General features: G+C 38.9%; 2 protein-coding genes across 4 annotated transcripts; one reads left to right on the top strand and one right to left on the bottom strand.

Moving 5' to 3' along the window:
- Window positions 1–6,523: 6,523 nt before the first annotated feature.
- On the bottom strand, window positions 6,524–9,668 carry LOC104738971 (uncharacterized). 2 transcript variants are annotated; one of them, XM_087483414.1, is made up of 6 exons: window positions 9,620–9,668; window positions 9,360–9,513; window positions 7,549–8,238; window positions 7,269–7,460; window positions 7,055–7,180; window positions 6,524–6,957 (listed from the first exon to the last, which is right to left on the bottom strand). In XM_087483414.1, exons 2-6 carry the CDS (start codon window positions 9,399–9,401, stop codon window positions 6,850–6,852), a joined length of 1,158 nt encoding a protein of 385 aa, XP_087339540.1. In that variant the 5' UTR covers window positions 9,402–9,513; window positions 9,620–9,668; the 3' UTR covers window positions 6,524–6,849. The 2 variants fall into 2 exon arrangements, with proteins under 2 accessions (XP_087339540.1, XP_087339541.1); XM_087483415.1 differs by lacking the exons at window positions 9,360–9,513; window positions 9,620–9,668 and adding an exon at window positions 8,336–8,440.
- A 1,495-nt stretch (window positions 9,669–11,163) lies between these two features.
- Window positions 11,164–15,748, top strand: LOC104738972 (pre-mRNA-processing factor 19 homolog 1). 2 transcript variants are annotated; one of them, XM_010459197.3, is made up of 18 exons: window positions 11,164–11,394; window positions 11,495–11,580; window positions 11,827–11,898; window positions 11,989–12,051; window positions 12,310–12,396; window positions 12,543–12,684; window positions 12,770–12,891; window positions 13,087–13,203; window positions 13,554–13,649; window positions 13,735–13,794; window positions 13,980–14,054; window positions 14,153–14,257; window positions 14,462–14,578; window positions 14,672–14,749; window positions 14,841–14,925; window positions 15,010–15,061; window positions 15,250–15,320; window positions 15,413–15,748. In XM_010459197.3, the coding sequence occupies exons 1-18, from the start codon at window positions 11,382–11,384 to the stop codon at window positions 15,538–15,540; spliced, it is 1,569 nt and encodes a 522-aa protein (XP_010457499.2). In that variant the 5' UTR covers window positions 11,164–11,381; the 3' UTR covers window positions 15,541–15,748. The 2 variants fall into 2 exon arrangements, with proteins under 2 accessions (XP_010457499.2, XP_087340999.1); XM_087484873.1 differs by having other exon boundaries at window positions 12,790–12,891.
- The last annotated feature ends 805 nt before the right edge of the window (window positions 15,749–16,553 follow it).

Genomic DNA, 16,553 nt, shown 5'->3' on the forward strand with positions numbered 1-16,553 from the left:
ATGAAGCATCGTCCACGTGTACAGTCTATGGGACATCCACACTATGTTCAACTGAACTAGCAAGTGGGAGTTTTATCAAGAAATCTGCAAGGACATGTGCCTTTGCACAAGTTCGAGTTCAGAACTCGATGTCGTACTCACTAAGCTCCACTAACCATTTTGCCAATCTACCAGACTGGCTCGGACTGTGAAGCACCGTCCGAAGTGGTTGTGTCGTTAGGACAACAATCGAATGCGACTGTAAGTACGGTCATAACTTCCTCGCATAAATTACTACGGCTAAAGCCAATTTTTCCATCATCGGGTACCTCTAGAGATGAAGCGGTTGAGTGTAGCTATCCGTCCGTTTAGGCGTTGAACTTCTCGAAAAGTCTTCAGGGAACTCATGGACAAGAAAGCGTTGATCTGCCTTGGGTTTGCTTCAATTCCTCTTCCTATCTGGGGGCAGGAGACTGGCGGAGTCCAATCTGCGCTTACTTGGAGCGAGGTGAACTCCCAGCTGACAAATGGGTGGCGAGAAAACTTAAAATTGTCAGTGCACGATATTGCGTCTATAACGGAGCACTTTTGCGCCGGAGTACAGCAGGTCCCTATCTGACATGTGTTGCTGGTGAGGAGCCCGCGGCATTGATGCGAGCTGTTCATGATGGTCCCAATGGAAACCACTCCGGAGGACGAACTCTGGCCTTCAAAATCAAAAGACAAGGGTATTTTTGGCCTATTATGGTTGCTGATTGCGAGAAATATTCCCGAACCAGCGAAAAGTGTCAAAAGCATGCTCCATCAATCCATCAGCCTACCGAACTCCTGTCTTCGGTGTCCGCATCTTACCCGTTCATGAGATGGTCTATATGGATATCATTGGCCCATTACATCGGGGACCAGGAGGAGTTCAGTACGTACTTTCTCTTATTGATTACTTTTCTAAGTGGGTTGAGGCAGTGGCTTATGCTAAGGTGACAAGTGAGGAAGTTGAACAGTTCGTACTAAAGAGCATAATCTACCGGTACGACGTTCCACGCGAAATCGTCACGGACAATTGCCCGCAGTTCATCTTTTCGAAGTTCGAAGGATTCTGTGCGAAATGGAAAATACGGCTTAGCAAGTCAACTCCTCGTTACCCGCAAGGGAATGGACAAGCCGAGGCAATGAACAAGTTTATATTGGCAAATTTGAAAAAAACGGTTGGATTCTCGCAAAGAGCGCTGGCCAGACGAACTCCAAGGAGTACTTTGCGCAATCCGAACCACGCCTCGACGAGCTACAAACGAAACACCTTTTTCCTTAGTTTATGGAGTTGACGCCGTAGTCCCAGCCGACCTAGAAGTACCTGGAGTCCGCATGACTTTGAATCCTCTCCGGGCTGCAGAGAACGAAGAAATTATGCAAGACACACTGGATGTCATTAATGACCGCCGAGATCAAGCCTTGGTTAGGATGCAAAATAATCAGAATGTCGTAACTCGCTACTACAATTCAAAAGTCCGAGGTAGACCACTTGCAGTTGGGGACTTGGTCTTGCGAAAATTCTATGAGAACATCGATGAAAGACCGTACAGAATCACTCGCGAGGTGCGCAATGGAGTTTACCAGCTGGAAGATTCAAAGGGGAAACCAGTCCCGAGGTCCTGCAATTCTTTGTATCTCTAACTTTTCTATAGTTAATTCTCTTGTATCGAACTACGGTTGGCTTGATCTCGATAATGGTACGTAGACAGCCCACTTCGGGTCCAGCAATCCATTTTAATAAAATCAAAAGTATTCTTTTAACTTTTTATGAATAATGGTTGACCAGCAAAACAAACAAAAAAAGCCGAAGTCTAACTTCCCAAATTACAAAAAAAGTCGATGTCCAACTTCGCAAATTACAAAAAAAAAGCCGAAGTCTAACTTCGCAAATTTCAATTAAAGCCAAAGTCTAGCTTCACGAATCTCAATTAAAACCAAAGTTTCACTTTGTATTCAGTAAGTAAAAAAATTTTACTTCTAAAAGAAAGAAGATTAGCTTCGCAAATTTCAATTAAAACCAAAATCTAACTTCGCAAACTTCAAATTAAACCGAAGTCTTACTTCGTATCACGAAATTCCGGATTTAATGTTCGAGGGATCAATTAAACCGAAGGGGTTTAAGTCAAAACTAAAGGGGTTTCGCTCCGCGAGCTTAAACTAAGCTTTGGATTAATAGTCAGGAAGATATAAAGATAAAATAGCTTTTCGATTTCAAGGAAAATATTCGCGTGCGGAGTGGTCACCGCGACCAAAAAACTCCGAATTAGGTTAAAAAAGAAAAAACAAAAAAAAAATTGGGGGGCAGCTCGTGCCAAAACAACCCCGAGATAAGTTCTACTGAGTATCAGAAGGGAGGGAAGGATCTGATGCCGCTTCGGGAAGGACCAGACTCATCTCTGCGATCTCCGCTTCCGATTTGGTATTCGCTTGAAAGGTGTCCATCCCCTGGTTCGACATTCGTCTGAAGTTAGTTCCGGACTCATCAATGGTAAAACTCAAGGGGTGCTCATTGCATAACAGTTCGGACATATCTACCAAAAGGCTAGAAAATGCAGAAGGGTCAAAATCGCGGAGGGTTACCTTGGAGATCTCCTCATCGACTTTCTCTTCACCAGCTCGCAAAAGTCCGAGTTCAGCTTCGAGATCCTGAATCTCCCTCCTTGAGATTTCTTCAATCATCATCCGATTAGCCCTAATCTCGACAGCTCGGATCTTGGCTGGAGCTAACTTCTCCCTTTCCTCAAAATGAACTTTCACCTCATCGATCAACGAACGGAGAGTTTGCCTCATTGCTTGTCTCTCCTCCCTCCGCACCCTCTCGATCTTGCAACTGTTACCGGCTTCTAGAAGCTGGTTGCGGAGTTCGATCTCGTATAACTTCTTCTTTGCCACCTTCTCGTTCTTTGCGGCCTCATATTAGTGGTCGCCCGCTTTCTTCAATTTGTCTCGGAGGTCCTCAGTGGCAATCCTGAGGTCAAGCACCTCTACCTGAGCTCTCTTCATCCGAGCTCGGATCTGTTCGGCTTTCTCCACAGCCTGGGCATTTTCGGTCTCCAGCCTAGAATATTCTGCCACTTGGGCTTCTAGTCAGCTACTCTCTCCTTGAGAAGGCTTACCTCGGAGGACGAGGGGGAAGCAACTAGCTGGTCCTCGTAGTATGCCACCGAAGTGTTAAACTCGATCATTAGCTGGAAAAGTTGGCTTGTTAAAAACATAAATAATAAAAATAAAATAAAGAAAAACAAAGATGTATATATCCTTAACCTCGACGATTTTATCCGCGAAGAGGAAAAAGTTCGCATGGTTGACTTCAGACATGTCGGCAAACGCTGGAATCCAAACTCCATGTCGTGTGTAGCTCCTCATCAGATCAGCTGGAGAAGCGGGGGAGCTGCGTGGTATGAGAAATGTTATTCTATTCTAAGTATTTGGAATAATAAAAACATGAAGCGAAAGCACCTCGGGTCGTTCTTACCCCGGGGATAATGACATTGTTCCTTCGGAGGTAGCTTCCCGGAGGAACCCCCAGACTCTTTAGTGAGAGGAAACTCCCTAGATCTCTTCTCTGAGGAGGGAGCCCCATCTTTCGAACTGGATCTATTTCGCTCGTCTCCTGATGAATCAGTCCGGGCACAGCTTTTCTCGAGAGAAGAGGAGGAAGTCTCAGGTTCCTTCCTCTTCTTAGATGAATCGACCCGCTGGGAGCTCACCTCGGCGGGGGTTTCTCTTATCGATGGAAGGGGAACCTCGACCTCCAGTGGTTCGTCGCTACAATCAGCAATGACGATCACAGGAGGTTCGGATGGACCGACTGAGTGTCTGGAAGAATCAGCAGGGAGTTCAGAAGGACCATCTGGGGACGCAGAAATCTCGCTCACCTCAGGAACTGAAGAGCCAGAGTTCTTGGCAGGGATGCGAGCTTTGCCCTCAGCAATAGGCGCATCCATTTGCTTCTTCGCTTCCTTCTCAGCGGCCCTGCAAGCTCTTTCTTCCCTGTAGTTCTTATCCGAAGTGCTTGGAGGCTCAGAGCAAACGAGAAAACGTCCTCTAAGTCTGATTCCAGATTTTCTGATCCTTTCACACGAAAAAGAATCCTAGGCAATCTGACCTCGGCTACAGAACCGCGAGAAGAACTCCACGAACGTGGGCCAAAGCAAACCACGCAAAAAACAAGAACTTAGTCTGTACCTAACAAGGAACACCATTCTACCAATTTTCGAAGTCCACTTTGAAACATGCGAACTCGAGAGGTGTCCGAAGGTGAGCTCGCTAACCGGAAAGAAGAAATAAGAATTTCACCATTTCTCGTCTTTCTCGGGGAGGTCATCAAAGACCTTCAGTCCGGAGAGCGGACTTACGTAAAGAGTGCCCTTGGTGCGACCCATTTTCACTGTGTAAACTTGAAGGAAGTCGGCCGAGGACAACTTGTAATCGAACTCCTCTCCCAGAGTCTGAAGACACAGGACGGTCCGAACAAAATTCGGACACATCTCGGGAAGTGCGAAGCCCAACTCGAACATCATCTTTACGATAAGTTTGGGAAGGGGGAATGACAGGCCGCACGCAGAGAAAATAGATTTCAAACGCGCAACAGTAGCCAGGAGGACGATTCTCCGGGGATTCATGAGCTTCTGGAAATCTGATCTCGATCTCCGGCGGAATCTCGGTGGATCCCCTAACCTCAGCCATGTTCTTCGCAGAGAGAATCGACGGCTGGTGGGGACCGTAAACGCCCAAAATCAGAGGTTTCGCGGCTTTACCCGGCGTAGATTTCGGAGGCGACATGCTTTCTGGATAAAGGTGAAGGAAATTGATCTAGGGAAAGGAGAGTTGAAGAAATTTCCGGCGAATAGCAAGGAACAAAGGAGACGAGAGAAAAACGGAAAACACAACAGAGGGCAAACTAAAATTTAAGAATAAAAGAGAGAAGTCGGGTAGTTTACCCTTATACACAGAACCGAGAAGTAATGATTGCTTGGGGAAGCGAGAAGTCTCGGTCCGTTTTTCTCCTCTCTTATAGCGTGTAAGCCACCCAGTGGTCCCTAGAGCTTGTTTGGGAAGGCAAATTCCATCATTACCACGATCAAATCATGAGATATGGGGGATATTTAGTTTCCCGAAATTGGTCGATTGGAAATCAAATGTCCCCCGAGCTAATCAGCTCGGGAGACTTGGGGGGCAATTATTGTACCCACGATTGGTCATCTCGGATAATGGGTAAGGGGCCAAGGACGTTGCATTGATCGGCCCATCAAGCCCAAAGAGAAGGCTGGAACGCGGAGAGGTGTCCCACGAGTCAGCTCGAAGTTCAGACTCGGTCAAAGATTCCCGCATTTAATCGGATTGATTAGGATACAAAATTTGCGTAGAAAATTAATTAGACATTGATTGTGTTTAATCAACTAGTATAAATACATAAGAGGGGTCATTATACGGGGATGAAAAACTTTTACACTCAAACAATAATATACACTTTTTAGCACTCAAAAACTCTCAGTTTAGTTTGAAACTCTAATGGTGGTTAGCTCCTCCACTCATGAAACACTTCGGAAAGAGAATTCTGGTTTCAGTTCTCACAGTTATAATATAAAACCCTCAGAGAAAAAAGTAGAAGAAGATATTTTTTGACTGTAAGCTAGAAAACTTAAAAGCTACTCGTTGTACATCATCTGAATTGTCTGCATGTATCTTATACTATTTTGTATTTATGCATTTTCTGTTTGAAAACTAGTAATAAATAGTTTCTAATTAAAAACGAACAATAAGTTGATATGTTGTTTATTATTATCAACATCATATTTCTGTTACGAGTTTATTGTCAATACATATTGTTCGTAGACAAAACAATATAAAAAAGCATCAAAACAGAAATCTCTAACATGGCGTAACTTTAGGGATGGGTCATGGTCAACCACATACGTACATTCTTGTAAATAGAACTTCTTTTATATAGAACTTCTCGAAACTGTTATTTATATTTTACAAAATACATAAACTTTTCACTAAATATATACCCTTCAGTTTATAATTACTTTTTGTTTATGATCACAATTATCTGGATTTGTTGTTTTCATGCATATACTATAACAACATGTATTACCAAAGAAATTCAAGACGTGAATCGTAAACCGTTAATTGTTTTACTAAAAAGCAAAACAAGAAAAGAAACAACTTAAGTTGTCTTGTCATTATAATCCAATAGTTCTAATAATTAAAATTTTGAAAACGTCTGACGACGAAATTAGGAATCTATAAACCAACCAACAAAAATGACAAAAGTATTATTGTCGTTGGACCTTGGGCGTGAGATTGGATCGAGGCACTCTTGCTCGACCTTTTTGTTGTTTCTTGATCTTCAGTATTATCTATGCATTTTAAAATTCAAAATGCCAAGCACGCTATATATATTATTTTACTTCAATTATTTCACTAAATTTAATCTAATTTTTTATATAGGAAATGTATAGGTAAATTAAGAGAAAGGATAAAAGAAAATAACAACTACTTATAAATATGTTGAAATGATTCTTATTATTATTATACAACACCCATCAAATACACATCATAAATATTATACCATATATCTACAAAATTTTGTAATGTTCTATGTAACATAAATAAACCCTCTCCCTCAAATACGATTTTATTCATAATTACCTGCCTAAACCCTTTATTCATCTCTCTTCTTCCTTATGTTCTAATTATTCGACAAACCATGAGTCATGGACAAAAAAATTAATGTACTAATAAATATACAAATAGACCTCTATAATCAATACTATTTTTTTTTGTTTTGGCTGTAACTTATAATAAGCACATGCATGTAATGAGTACTCCAACTCAAATCCAAGACTGGATTGGATAACTGCACTTGAAAGAGTTCACACCACTTATGTGTGAAAATATGTCCGAAGAATCAACTAATTGTTCTTCTTCCTTTACCCCCACCTGCAAACCAAACCTCGTTTTAATTAATACGGTTTTTAAGACTTAATAACATAACATAAGGTTTTTAATTGTAATTTAACCGGACTAGTGTTCTTACATCATCATCGTCTTCTTCATGATGGCCTGAACAAGCTTGTCTATTTGGTTCACCAAATTCATCATTTTTTGCAAATCTTCCTCTAACTCTTGGACGACTATCTGCCAATGTCTTCCTACATGCATACTACAGAACCAACAAAAAAAAACTGAATAAATCGGTATATGTATAAACCAATTGTTTAATCCCGGTTATGATGGTTAAGTATAAAGACCTTGATTTTCTTGCTGAAGTTCCTCTCGTTTCTCTTCTTCATGTACCTATGAATCTTCTCTTTCCTCTGCTCCGCTGAGAGCTTCCCGACTTTGTTGAAATTCGGGTCGTCTAAACCGGTTATCTCCGTCCCTAACTGCGGAAGAACCGGCGGTGCCACCATGTGGTTCTGGTTCTCTCCACCCTCAAGTCCCTATAAAACCCCATAACCGGTTAGTATTAGACCGGTTTACTAAACCTTTTAATTAGGAACTTCAGAAGATTAAGAAACAAATTTATACCTGGAGAGGATGATCTCCTGGATTGAAGATGGGTTTGATTGGATCTGGACAGAACATTCCACCATTATCAGCCTGGATTTCCATCAATTGGTCATGTGATGGTTTAAAATCAGAACCGAGATGGATACTTCCAGAGTAAAACCCAGATCCTAAACCAGTGCTCATCATATTCCCGGTTACGGCCATGTAAGCTGGTAAACCGGAATTACCCAAAAAAGAGCACGTAGGAGAAGAAGGGTTTATAGAGCCAAGATTGTAACTTGGGACAGAAGAAAGACAATCTTCTTCGAAAGCTGATAAAGGCGGAGGCAGAAGTTCACCGGAGGAGGAAGAGTAGAGAGTATTCGGAGGCTGGTGAAGTTGAATCCCGGTGAAATCAAACTGCTCTTGGAGTTGATCGGAGACTGGGAACTGGATTGATGAAGAGAAGTCGATGGAAGCTGTGATGTCGTTATCGAAATCGTCTTGTGAGTCAAATATGATGGATAAATCCGCGTTGTCGTTGTTGTCTTCGTGATCTTGATTCGAACCACTGTTGGATTTGTCAGGAAAGTTGTTGCTGTTGTTTTCGACATAGCCGCAACCGTTTGAAGCAGAGGTCACTTCAGAAGTTTGATTGAAGGTTTCTTGAAACAATTGTGAATCGCAAAAATCAAAGATTTGTGCGGTGAGAGGGCTTGTGATCTCATCCTACAAAATAACACCAACAGTAAATATAATATCGAATTAGCTGAAAATAAAAGAAGTAAATAATTATACAAGCAATTTTTATTTATTTTGGACATACTTTGAAGGCTTGCATAAAAAAGCACTTGGTAGGAATTTCTTGCAAAACAAGAAACCTAAAGGTTAATTAGTTTTAGTTTAATACAGTACTGCTCGTTTGAAGATAACTACACATTTATACTATCAGATCTTGTTCGTTCTATGTGGTTTTCATCAATACAGAATCTATAGAAGAAATTGACGATAAGGAGGGAGAGTTTCCATAACAGGAAAGTTTTTGGATTCTAGTGTTTCTTTAGAACCAAAACATTGCCTAATTATAACCAACATCTGATTTCTTTAACAGCAACAAATAAAGGCCTAGATCAGAGCACGAATCATTATTTTCTTGATACAGTACTAATTAATATATTTCCAATAGAAATTCATATGATTATATTTTAACATATAAATAATGAAAATATGTAATAAATAATTAATTATCAAAAAGTTCAAATTATATTTACTTAAGAAAGAGATGTAGCATCTTTTGAATTCTGAAAAACTGTTTATTCTATTTATGTCTTGTGATGATTTGTGGTTGGCTAGATATCCAAGAAGGTACAATGAACACCGTACAAAAGAGTTTAGAACTAAAAAGTTTGCTTTACAAATGATCGTTTCAGACGTTTGGAAGATGAACTGAGTTGTAAAAGAACAAGAAACGACATAAAAGTAAGTAAAAGGAATGAAGCAATTTGACAAAAGATAAACCCGAATAACTAAGATATTAATTAAAGAAAACGATGTTACCTACAAAAAAACATCGATTTTAGAAACATTGTTTTATTCCATTGGGCTAAATTACATAGAAGAAATATGTTTGACTTTTCATATAATAAAGTTTAAAGAGCGTTTGGATATACATGCAAAGTTTTCAGAAAAAGGCTTTTTCCAATCATATGAGCAAACCAATGTTCGGTAGAGAAAACACCAGAAAAGAATTGAAGGGCTTAAAACAGATTCAAGAACAAACAATTAGCATTGCACGAATTAGAAAATAACTCAAAAGTGATGGACATGTCACATGAGATTAGTTTACGTACCATCGAAAGCTGCTCGTGAGACGAAATGACGTCCTGCGACATGTTTATGTGTTCTTTATGACCTCCAACGTGAAAATGTTTCCTGGATAAGATCGAGAGAGAAAATTCCCCAGGAAGAGAGGCTTCTTGAATGTGGTACCAAAGGAGTGATGGTCTGAACAAGAAAATCTTACAGAATTAAAATACTGGAACGAACAAGAAATAACGATTAACACCAAAATGTTTGTTGTTTAAGACAGAGAAGAAAATAGATTTCTTACAGCTTTCTGGAGAAAACTAAATTAGAGAGGTTATTAGTTATGGAAGTTATCTATCTATCTATCTATACGTATATGTATATATGTTAATGTAATGAAGGAGTTCCTTGAGAAAAATGCCAGCGTGGCAATTGACGTTAAACGCGCTGGTCCTAGAGTTTCTTATTCTCGTGACGTGGCGTGTAATGAATGGTAACACGTGGATAATTTGAGTTGACGTGGAGACATTGGTCCACACACCTTAAGTGATGACTTAGTTGACCGGTAAAAAGAAGTTTGACCCATATTCTTTTTTGGACTTTCTGACTTCAAAGTACTAAAATTAAGTCTTCTATTTATAGAGTTAGCTTTTCTATTTTATTTTTAGCACTTTTATTTTTTTATTTTCTAAATTTTTACTTGGCTCCTTTTTTTTAGTGCTGGTAAGAAGTGGCAAAGAACAAAAGAAAGAAAATAAAGAGACTAGGTCAGTGAAAAGTTGGAAGAAATATAAAAAGAGAAAGAGATTGTACAAAGTCAAATTTATTTCTTTCATGCAAATTTTCAGGAAAAAAAAAGTTACGTGATGCTTAGTTAAATTCGATCACTACAACTTTCATATGAAAATGGTTTCCTTTGGATAAAAATTCCGTGACAGTGATATAGTTTTAGCATACCATACTTCGAGTTGTCGTTTTCTTATATTGTTGTTCTTCTTACAACCTGTAACCAAATTAATTAACTGATCATACAAAATGAAAAAGATACGTTTATAGATCGGTAAGAATATGTATATAGATAAACGTAAATAGGACTATCGCTCAGTTAAAAATTTAAAACCTTCAAAGTTCAAAATATCCTCTCACTTCAAAACTTATAAAAACTCTTATAACTTTCATAGACTATTACGCAGTAATTACTTATACGGCGATATTTTCGTTTGTTCTCATTTAGCTGTTTTGTTTTGGTCATGGTTGGGAGATGGCTTGTCAACATTTTATTTGGTCCCCAACTCTGTGAAGCATTTGAAATCATTGCCCTGAGTATCCAAGTTTTCTTTTTCCCTGATATTTATCCATAATACGATTCCACCAAAATCATGTTGTTTAACAATAAATATACATATACTAATTAATATTATATCATATAGTACAAAATACAATATACGTATCACCACTCAGGTATTTGTTTTTTTCTTGTTGGTATATCTGTTATAAAATAAACATGCTCATATATACGAATATATACGATTCAAGAATTAGAGATATTAATGAGGTTGCAAGAAATAATTTAATGAGTAAATAATTGATTTATCACGAGAAAGAAAAAATAGCAACTTGTTGGTAAAAGGAAAAAAAGAAACAGCTTGAGATCAAAGCTGATATGATGAATCGATACTTTTTACAAGGAAGCATCTTCGGCAAAAAAAGCTTCCAGTGCAGTGTTGCACACGTATTGTAATCTCCACGAGAATGAACTATATAGACCGTTGTTTACTAATGGGCTTCATAAAAAGCCCAATAACCCATATCTCATGTTAAATGTAAAAAGGCCCAAACTTTAATAGCAAGAGAGAACTCTAATTTTTTCGTCTGCAGCTTAAACAATTTTTTTTGGCTTCTCTCTCTCTCTCCGTCTGCATCCTCTTCTCCAGGCTTCTGCGATTTTGTTTAGTACCGCCGGGACCAGAGTAGTTTAAACCCTAGTCCAGTCTCTTAAGGGATTCGTCGATTAGTCTTCTAGTTGCTGCGTATACTTCTTCTTCTTCTTCGTTTATACTTAGAAGATGAATTGTGCAAGTAAGCCACTCTTTCTTCTCTATTTGCCGATTTAGGGTTTTTATTTTGCTTGGTCTCTTTTTGGTAACACTGTGGGTTTTTTTTTTTTTATTCCATACAGTTTCCGGCGAAGTTCCGGAAGTGCCTGTGGTGTCGAAGAAGTCGGGTCTGCTCTACGAGAAACGGCTTATCGAGAGGCATATATCGGTAAGTAAGCTCTTTGCTTTTCTCCGTTGGTTCGACTCCAGTTTAGGGTTTTTAGCTCGTCATCCTCTTGTACCTCTGTATTTGCTTCAGATGTTTTCTTAGTGTAGAAGTTCTGGAACTAGTGTGCTCCTTATGCATGGTTTACAAAATTTTGCCTGGTTATATTTCAGATTTGTCAATGCATCTGGTTTATATTCCTGTGTATGCGTCCGTGATAATTTGTAGATTGCTTGTGGTACCTTGTAGGATTATGGGAAATGCCCGGTTACTGGTGAACCACATACCCTTGAGGACATTGTTCCCATCAAAACTGGCAAGGTAATGCAACCGCTGGAATTATTTGTCATAGAGAACTCTTTGTAGAAACTTATTTTAAAGCCTGATTCGTTCTCTGGGACCATTTTCCAGATCGTAAAACCGAAAGCATTACACGCAGCTAGCATCCCTGGATTGCTTGGAGCGTTCCAGACTGTAAGTTTTTATCTTGTTTCCCTTATACCTTCATTTTCCGTTTTGTCTATTAAGGAATATATTAAGTTATACGGTTCAATGAACTTATGGTCTACATGGCTATTTGAGTTATTTTTTACATAGCAGATTGCATTCTACTCTTTACATTGAATTGTATGTTCATTTAGCATAGCAGATTGCAAACAAAACTGTTCACCGGTTATGTTGACTTAGGCAAAATAAATGCATAAAAAGTTTATCCATTTGTTGTGCTTGTAGGAATGGGATAGTTTGATACTTTCAAATTTTTCGCTGGAACAACAACTGCATACTGCAAGGCAAGAGCTAAGTCATGCTTTGTATCAGGTAATTATGGTTTAGTGTATCTGCCACTACCTTATCAGACTTCATGAATTACATAAATCTATTACGTACTCTAGTTTTCTTATTTCTGCTAGTGATAACGGTGATTGATGGATTTTTTGGGGGTAAACTTTTCCTCCTGTTTGCAGCACGATGCTGCTTGCCGTGTGATTGCTAGGCTTAAAAACGAAAGAGACGAATCACGCCAGTTGCTCGCTGAGGCTGAAAGGCAGTTACCTGCAGTCCCCGAAGCTTCCACAGCGAATGCTGCTCTTAGTAATGGCAAAAGAGGTATGCTTGCACATTTGCTTCTCAAATTAAGTTGGCTATGTGGTCATTTCTCTTGTAACAAGTTTGTTTTATCGTTGCAATAAAGCTATGGATGATGGTGAACAGGGGCCTGATGCCAAGAAAATGCGTCTTGGAATTTCGGCTGAAGTTATCACAGAACTGACAGATTGTAATGCTGCTCTTTCTCAGCAACGTAAAAAGAGACAGGTAACGCATACAGCTGCACATTTATCAGTATTTTAGTTGGAAAATAGAAGGCAAGAGAGAACATACTAGCTATACATATACATACACATACATTATTATCTGTGCCATACAAGGAGGATATCTGTATTTTTGGAGTTTAATTGGATTTGCGTGTGGTTCTTCTGTCTTAATAATATCTCCTCATTGGTTCTCTAGATCCCTAAAACATTGGCTTCAATTGATGCTCTGGAGAAGTTCACCCAACTCTCAAGCCACCCACTTCACAAGACCAACAAACCTGGCATTTTTTCAATGGACATCCTACATTCTAAGGTTTGACATCTGGAACTTCTCAATTTTTCATTCATCATCACTTTGTGTAGTTTTTGTCTGTTCTGGGAAGTCACTGCATTAATAGTCAAAGTGACGTGCTTACTTGTGCGCTTATATTAAGTTGTACTCTCGTGAATCCCTAGTTGGATGCTTATCAATGTTATTCTTGGGAAAAGAAAAAAGTTAGCGTAAAAAGTATACAATTTTCTCTATTTTTATACTAAACAATGCTTCGGTCGTATTGATTCATTGCATTAGTTTATTATTCAATACCTTTTGTTTGCGCAGATTCCTGTATCTGTTCTTCATAATATTAATATTCTTAATTTCCTTTTATATGTGGTAACCAGGATATCATTGCTACAGGAGGAATTGATACAACTGCCGTTCTCTTTGATCGTCCTTCAGGACAAATTTTATCAACGTTGACTGGTCATTCAAAGAAGGTCTGTCTTTTGCCGTAGTCTTTTTTTTTTTCTTATAACTTTTCCTTAGTTGGTTTGTGCTTGACATGCATTGTTCCTTTTGCAGGTTACAAGCATTAAGTTTGTTGGTGACGCTGATCTTGTGTTGACTGCTTCATCAGACAAGGTAAGTCATGATTATTATATGTAGTACGTGTACATAATCTATGTAGGAGTTTCTCTTATCCTTTGAGTATTGCATGATTTTAATGAGTAGTACTAGCCACTAGGAGATTAACTTTTCATTGAACAGCCGCAAATCAGTTGACTTACATGATGGATTGATTGGTTTGGTGTTTTGACACTCTGCAGACAGTCCGTATCTGGGGAAGTTCTGAGGATGGGAACTATTCGTGTAGACATACATTAAAAGATCACTCTGCAGAGGTTAGGATGTAATTGAAGAACTTGTACAGGTCTCATACAGTTTTTCCTTTTATTCATATTTGTTCTGTTTAATGTAAAAGCAATGATGTGGTTTTCAGGTGCGAGCTGTAACTGTCCACGCAACGAATAAATACTTTGTGTCGGCATCTCTTGACAGTACATGGTGCTTTTATGATCTGTCCTCCGGTTTATGCCTTGCTCAGGTCCCCAACATTTTCATCCACAAGCAACTACTGATACCTGTTTTCCAGTTTCAGCTTTTCTTTGTTTAATGTGAACATACCCATGCTTATATACTATGTGCAAAAGATTCGTTAAACATTGTCTTTATTGGTAATGCGAAATAAGACTGTTAAAATAAATGTTTTTGTTAGTGCGTCTTTCTCATTATTGTTGTTGTCATTCAGGTGACAGATGGTTCCGATGAGGTGGATTACACGGCTGCTGCTTTTCATCCCGATGGTCTCATTCTTGGAACTGGTACCGCTCAGTCTATTGTTAAGATTTGGGATGTAAAAAGTCAGGTAAAATCTCTCTGACCTTCCTCGATCATCAAACTGCTCTCACTTGTAAGTTGGTTCTCACTTCACTTTCATCTAATATGTGTCTTTTGATAGGCAAATGTGGCAAAGTTTGGTGGACACACTGGGGAAATCACCTCTGTATCATTCTCTGAGAACGGTTATTTCCTTGCGGTTAGTACTTTGACCTAAGTTAAGTAGAAAGAAGGATATCACCAGTTTCCTTTTGACTGCGCACTATTTCTATTATTTTTCTATTTTACAGACTGCTGCACTAGATGGTGTTAGGTTGTGGGACTTGCGCAAGTTAAAGAACTTCCGAACATTTGACTTTCCAGATGCAAACTCGGGTATTCAACTATCTGAGCACTCTAGTAATCCTTTTTGCTGATTAGTTTTTCATTTACTAAGACCTGAATGAAATTTTTGTGCAGTGGAGTTCGACCACAGTGGATCTTATCTTGGCATTGCTGCTTCAGATATAAGGTGAGGTTTACTTTGATACACACAATGTAGGCAATTATTTAAATTAGGGGCCAACTTTGATAACGAGATATTCAACAAATAGTTGTGCAAACTCAAAGAACCTGCTATCACCAAAAATGCACTTTGGATATATAGATTTGTTTCTTTTGCAGATCATCTAATACAAAATTTGTGTTTTATTGTTGTAGAGTATTCCAAACAGCTAGTGTAAAAGCAGAATGGAACCCAATCAAGACTCTTCCCGATATGTCCGGTACAGGTAAATGCTTTATGATTAAGCTTTTGAGGTCACTGCTCTTCCTTTTTTTTTTTTAGTCTGTTATGCAAACATTGTAATCCATGAATTTGCAGGTAAAGCAACATGTGTTAAGTTTGGACCCGACTCCAAATACATAGCAGTCGCTTCAATGGACCGTAATCTCAGGATATTTGGTTTACCTGGCGATGACAATACCGAAGATTCTGCACAAGATTCATGAAGAGATTTTTTAGTCCCATCATCAAGAGTAGCTAAATCCTCAATCTTTCGATTTTTGTTGTATCTTTACAGTTCTGTTTGGTAGCTTTTTGATGGTCCTTTCAAAATCACATACACATGAGCTCTCCCTTTCTTTCTCAATCTACAACTTCAAGTCCGAAGGTTCTTGTAACATCATTACTTTAAGTATCTGCAATTCTTCACCTTTCTATCTTTAGTCTGAAAGGGACCGACGTACTATTTTCCCCTCAGAACTATCATATCGTGTCAGTTTCTCATCGATCTTTGCCTTCTTACTAGTTCTCCTTCGGACTTATATCTTTTGCCTATTTCTCCCCGAATCCATACTTCTCCGCCTATTTCCCCCCGAATCCATACTTCTCCGCCTATTTCCCCATCGAACTGGGTTTACACGGTTTTGGATCTAAACCCGATAGAAATTCATGTCAAACCGGTATAAAATCAATTTACAATACGGGTAATAGATTCAACCCGACCCGACTTCTTCTTCTATTTTAAACTCGATAACCCCAAATTTGCTACTATGAACCCTAAAAATTGAAATTGAAAAGGAAATCCTTCTCTCTCAAAATCATGAGCAATGTCTCTGGATCTTCTAGCTGTTCGACAAATGTCCGCGAAAGAGGTAGAGTTGTTGGTGTACCTAAAAGATGTTGGTGTGGAGAAGCAGTTGTGGCCAAAACTTCCAAATCCGACCATAACCCAAATCGACGGTACTTTCGTTGTGTGTATGCAGCTGGAAACAAGGTAATATGAAGTTAAAGTTATTATTTGGTTATTAATCTTTGAAAAGGTTGTAAATGATAATCAAATCAATTATACATGGTCTAGCTTATGAATGACAATCACCTTTTCAAGTGGATCGATGAGGCTTTGTTGGATGAGGTGGAGACAATGAAAGAGTTCTTATCAAAGACAATGAAGGTTGAGAAGAAGATGCAAATGGAGCTTGAGAAGAAGATGAAAATGGAGCTTGAGAAAGAGATATTTGAG

Source organism: Camelina sativa, chromosome 14, assembly GCF_030686135.1.
Source record: "Camelina sativa cultivar CO46 ecotype springtype chromosome 14, ASM3068613v1".
Lineage (NCBI taxonomy): Eukaryota > Viridiplantae > Streptophyta > Magnoliopsida > Brassicales > Brassicaceae > Camelina > Camelina sativa.